Source organism: Lactuca saligna, chromosome 8 (assembly GCF_052625555.1).
Source record: "Lactuca saligna cultivar CGN05327 chromosome 8, ASM5262555v1, whole genome shotgun sequence".
Classification (NCBI taxonomy): domain Eukaryota; kingdom Viridiplantae; phylum Streptophyta; class Magnoliopsida; order Asterales; family Asteraceae; genus Lactuca; species Lactuca saligna.
The window spans coordinates 197,521,867-197,526,675 of NC_136424.1; the positions used below are offsets into that span (position 1 = coordinate 197,521,867).

General features: G+C 35.8%; 1 protein-coding gene across 1 annotated transcript; it reads right to left on the reverse strand.

The window, feature by feature from the left end:
* Positions 1-3,430: 3,430 nt before the first annotated feature.
* On the reverse strand, positions 3,431-3,832 carry LOC145010418 (uncharacterized). The gene has a single exon (XM_078968961.1). It carries the CDS (start codon positions 3,830-3,832, stop codon positions 3,431-3,433), a length of 402 nt encoding a protein of 133 aa, XP_078825087.1.
* Between the last annotated feature and the right edge of the window lie 977 nt (positions 3,833-4,809).

Genomic DNA, 4,809 nt, shown 5'->3' on the forward strand with positions numbered 1-4,809 from the left:
AAACATGGACTTAAGAAATTCAATAGGTATTGTTTTTCTGGAAGTTAAGATGTTTTGAATACATGTCGAAGCTAGTGGGAGCATAAGTGTTATGTTTTTTATAGTAGTCATCATGATAGTGGGAGCATAAAAGTTATGATTGTATGATTATTATGGAAAGTTTTGCAAGTTGACAATATTAATTATAGAAAACAAGAGTTATACCTTGCAAAGTCGTAAGGGTTGTAAAGTTGTTTTGCTATAATTAAGGGAGAGAATATTATGCTTCATTTCAAATCTAAAGGCTTAGGTTGATAAATCTAGTCAAAGATACATAGTGTGTTCTTAAAATTTCGATTATGATTACGGCATTCCTCTTCACAATTTGAATTTTGAGAACATAGCAAATAAAACATTATGCATCGTGTCCCATACGCTTCGGGTATAGGATCGATTGCAACTGCTTTAACGTTTGACCATTCTAAAATTTTCCAAATGTCTAGCGCATTTAGAGGGAAAAGGGACTAGGGTCGGTTTTGACTAAAATAATTAAACTATCAAAGGACAATTCAAAGTTCGATGAGGATTGGTTGTTTGTGAGTAGTTGGAAGCATGGTATTGAATGGACCATATCGACATTATTATGAATAGATAAGATTCTATTAAGAATAAGTTGTCATATGGAAAATATGGAAGCGTGTCCATATTAGGAATTGAATATTGAAAAGCTATGTCTAGATTAGAAACTTTTATGCAAAAGGATGTTCAAAGAATGTACTTTGAGTGAGAGACATCATATCTAAGGAATTATCTTGTAACAATATCCGATAGAGGACTTTGTAATATCATTGACAATAGTCTTTGTGACTTTGGTGCGATGATATTACGAAAGGATTGTTGCATAGAATGTTAGAATCTAGCATATTCTATAAGTAGCAAGAATTTGATATTCTTTCACTTATGGAAAAGGATTTGGAGTTGTGAAATGAGAATGATTGGAAATGTGTTCAATTTGATCTATTTCACAAAGTAAGAACCATAGGTAAACATTGTGTGCATGCTATGAGCATGGGATAAGTGTAGATATTCAAGTAAGAAGTTGATTACCCGAAACGACAAATAATGAGTAATCGATATGGTGATAAATAAAAGGAGTTTTATTTATACTCAAAGGTTGAGGCCATATGGGATTAGTATTATTATTGTGTTTCACTTTGCATGTTTTGACTTCCTGAATAATTTAATTGGTTAAGAACAGTCGAATTATTCGAACGGGCCACAGTCGTTCATATGTTAGAAGTAGGTATGAATGAAGACTGTCGTGAATTGGTGTGTGGATTGTCTAAAAGATTATTAGACATAAGCAAATATTTGCTGCAACGTTCATGAGTGCTTATGAATATGAATTCGAGCATAGGATTAAACCCACACTCACGTGGATCACTCCATGAATTGTATCACGAGTGATTGGTGAGACGATAACATCTTATATTCATGAAACCGAGATGTGTGAGTTGTATCTTGCTAATCGGTTGCACATTGATAATATGAAAAACGCACTAGTAACTTGGTGTTATAAAACATATTATTATGTGTGATTCGGTGAGTAAGTGCAAGCGAACATTGTATCAAAGTTTATCCGTTCCTTTTATCCAAAGAAGGATAAAAGCGATATCTTTGGGCCCCTCGATGATTTAGTGATGACAAACGTAAATGCTCGGCCGGGCTAGGGCTAATTTGATTTGTTCAATTAGTCAGTCGTCATAAATCGGGAATAGAAAAATAGTACAAAGAGGATGATTAGAAATCATATCTCAGACGATATCTAGAATGAAGGAATATACGATCCCTTATCTTAAGGACACGCGTATCAGATAGGATCAGAGTTGATAGCGGCTTTGAAAAGCTACGATTGCAGATCAAGATCTCAAGTCATACGCAAAATATTTATTAGACTTATCCAAGTGGGAGACTGTTGGATTAGTTTCTAAGTCCATAACTATTTTGGTATGTACTTGACCCGATGGTGCATGGTCCTTTTGGGTTGCCTTCACCAAAGCAACTTGATTGGAGAAATAAATAGAGAGAGAGAGGTTATTAAGATTTATTAATATGTTATAAGAATAATATATTATAAGAATAATATATTAAAGGAGAAATCATATTTGTTTAATTAATATTGGTCAATAATTAATTAGGAATTAATTTTGTGATCAAGTATAATTAATTAAACTAGAGGGGCTGAATTGTAATTATGTGATAGTTACAAAATAAGGTAAGGATTATCCTAAGTATAGGATGGACAAATATAAGGTGATAATGCCTTAGAATTCGACTATGATAAGGATTCAAGGATTATCTTATGGGTTGCTTGGTAAGCAAGCAACTAGATAAGGATAATGACTGAAACCCTATCTGTACACCTATATAAATCCCCTTGGCTCATGAATTCATGTAAGACCTTTCCAAGGCTTCTTAGGGACGAATTCAAGACCTCCCCTCTCTCCTCATATCTTCTCCATTTGCTCTTGGTGTTTGTAAGCCATTAGAGGAGTGACACTTGTGACTCTAAGCCTTCAAAGTCAATACAAGGAGATTTGGGATTGTTATTGCTACATAACAATCAAGGTAACATTATAAACTCATTCTTATGTTAATATGATTACTTGTATGCTAGAATTAGGGTTTGTAGTCTTGGATAACTTGCTTGTACAATAGAGAAACCTAGATCCGAGCATTAGGGTTTGTATGAGCACATAAGATGTCTTATGACAAAATCCCTTCAGTACTAAGTCCATTAAACACTAATCCATAAGAAATTTTGACTAAAGCCTCCTAATTCATGATAAAATCAAAACCCTAGAATTGGAGAAAACCCCCAAATCCGAGTTTCAAGCAAAATAAGAACTAAGAATCGATAAAGCTTCAATCTTTAACATGTGTTGGGAGTAAAAATCATACCTTTATGCTTGATAGATGCAGATTCAACAAAAATTGGAGAAATGGCTTGAGAGGAGTAAGTGCTCGGCGAGTATGAGTGTTATGATGAAAATGAGTAAATGAACCCTTATTTACAGGTTGTAAACAACCCGTGTAAAACTTCTACCCGCCGAGTATAAAATTTCTACTCGCCGAGTAGAAACACATTTCTGCGATTATTAAGGATTTTAAACAGGTACTCGCCGAGTATTCGCATAAACTCGGCGAGTAAAGCTTGCAGTTTGAAAAAAAACTTACTTTTTTTTTTGATTTTTAAACCACCACCCCACACTCTGAGCATTGCTTGCCCTCAAGCAATCATTTTAAACATATTTTCAAAAGAAGAATGAAAATAAAATAAATCCTAAGAAATTAAAAAGAAAACAAAGGGAAAAGAAATGCAAACTCAAAACGCGGGTTGCCTCCCGGAAGCGCTTCTTTTTAGGGAGTCATTCACTGGACTCCTTCCATGCTATGTTTCTACCATTCCCTCCAGCAGCAGCCCTTCTTCTATGTCTTCATTTCTTGGGACTCCTTCTTCGTATCTTTTCACTCTATGTCCATTAACCTTGAAAGGGGTACCATCTTTTGATACTAACTCTATAGCTCCATGTGGAAACACCTTCTTCACTAGAAAAGGACCATCCCATCTTGACTTGAGTTTGCCCGGAAAAAGTTTCAGTCTTGAATTAAAAAGCAACACCTTTTGCCCTTCATGAAACTCTTTATTACCCTTGATCCTCTTGTCATGCCAACTCTTGGTTTTCTCTTTATAAATTAAAGAGCTAGTATAAGCCTCATTTCTAAGTTCCTCAAGAGCATTCATTTGCATCAACCGGTTGTTCTTAAGCTCCGCTATGTTGAAGTTATACATTTTTAAAGCCTAAAAAGCTTTATACTCGATTTCCACCGGTAAATGACATTGCTTTCCATAAACTAACCTATATGGTGTAGTACCAATAGGTGTTTTGAAAGCTGTTCGGAAGGCCCAAAGTGCATCATCTAACTTATCCAACCACTCTTTCCGATTGCTCCACATCGATCTCTCCACGATTCTTTTCAAGGCTCTATTGGTCACTTCGATTTGCCCACTAGTATGTTGATGGTAAGATGTAGAGAATTGATGGGTTACCCCATATTTCCTTAACACCTTTTCTAGTTGATCATTGGCAAAGTGAATGCCTCGGTCACTTATAAGTGCTTTAGGAACTCCAAATCTTGAAAATAACTTCTTCAAAAATCGCACCAGCACCCGAGCATCAGTAGTTTGTAAAGCTTGTGCCTCTACCCATTTGGATACATAATCCACCGCCACCAATATATATTTGTTGCCTTTCAACATGGGAAATGGTCCCATGAAATCAATCCCCCATACATCAAATACTTCACACACTTGAATACTATGTTGTCGCGTTTCGTTTCGGGATGAAATGTTTCTCGCTCTTTGGCATGCATCACATTCTTTGACATATCGGGTTGCATCTTTAAAAATTGTGGGCCAATAAAACCCAATGTCAAAGATATTCTTAGCTGTGTGGTGTGCTCTATGATGTCCACCGGTGGGCCCACTATGACAATGCTCCAAAATTTGTCGGCTTTCATTCCCAAACACACATCTTCGTATAATTCCATCCGCGCAACTTCGGAAAAGATACGGCTCATCCCAAAAATAATATTTTATTTCTGAAAAAAAACTTCTTCTTTTATTGGCGGGTAAGATCTTTTGGGATGTACTTGCTAGCTAAGTAATTAGCTATGTCCGCAAACCATGTCTCTTATCTCGTGGTCACCATAATGTACTCGTTCGGAAAGTCATCTCTAACTTTATCTTCTTGCAATTGCGGGTTTTCT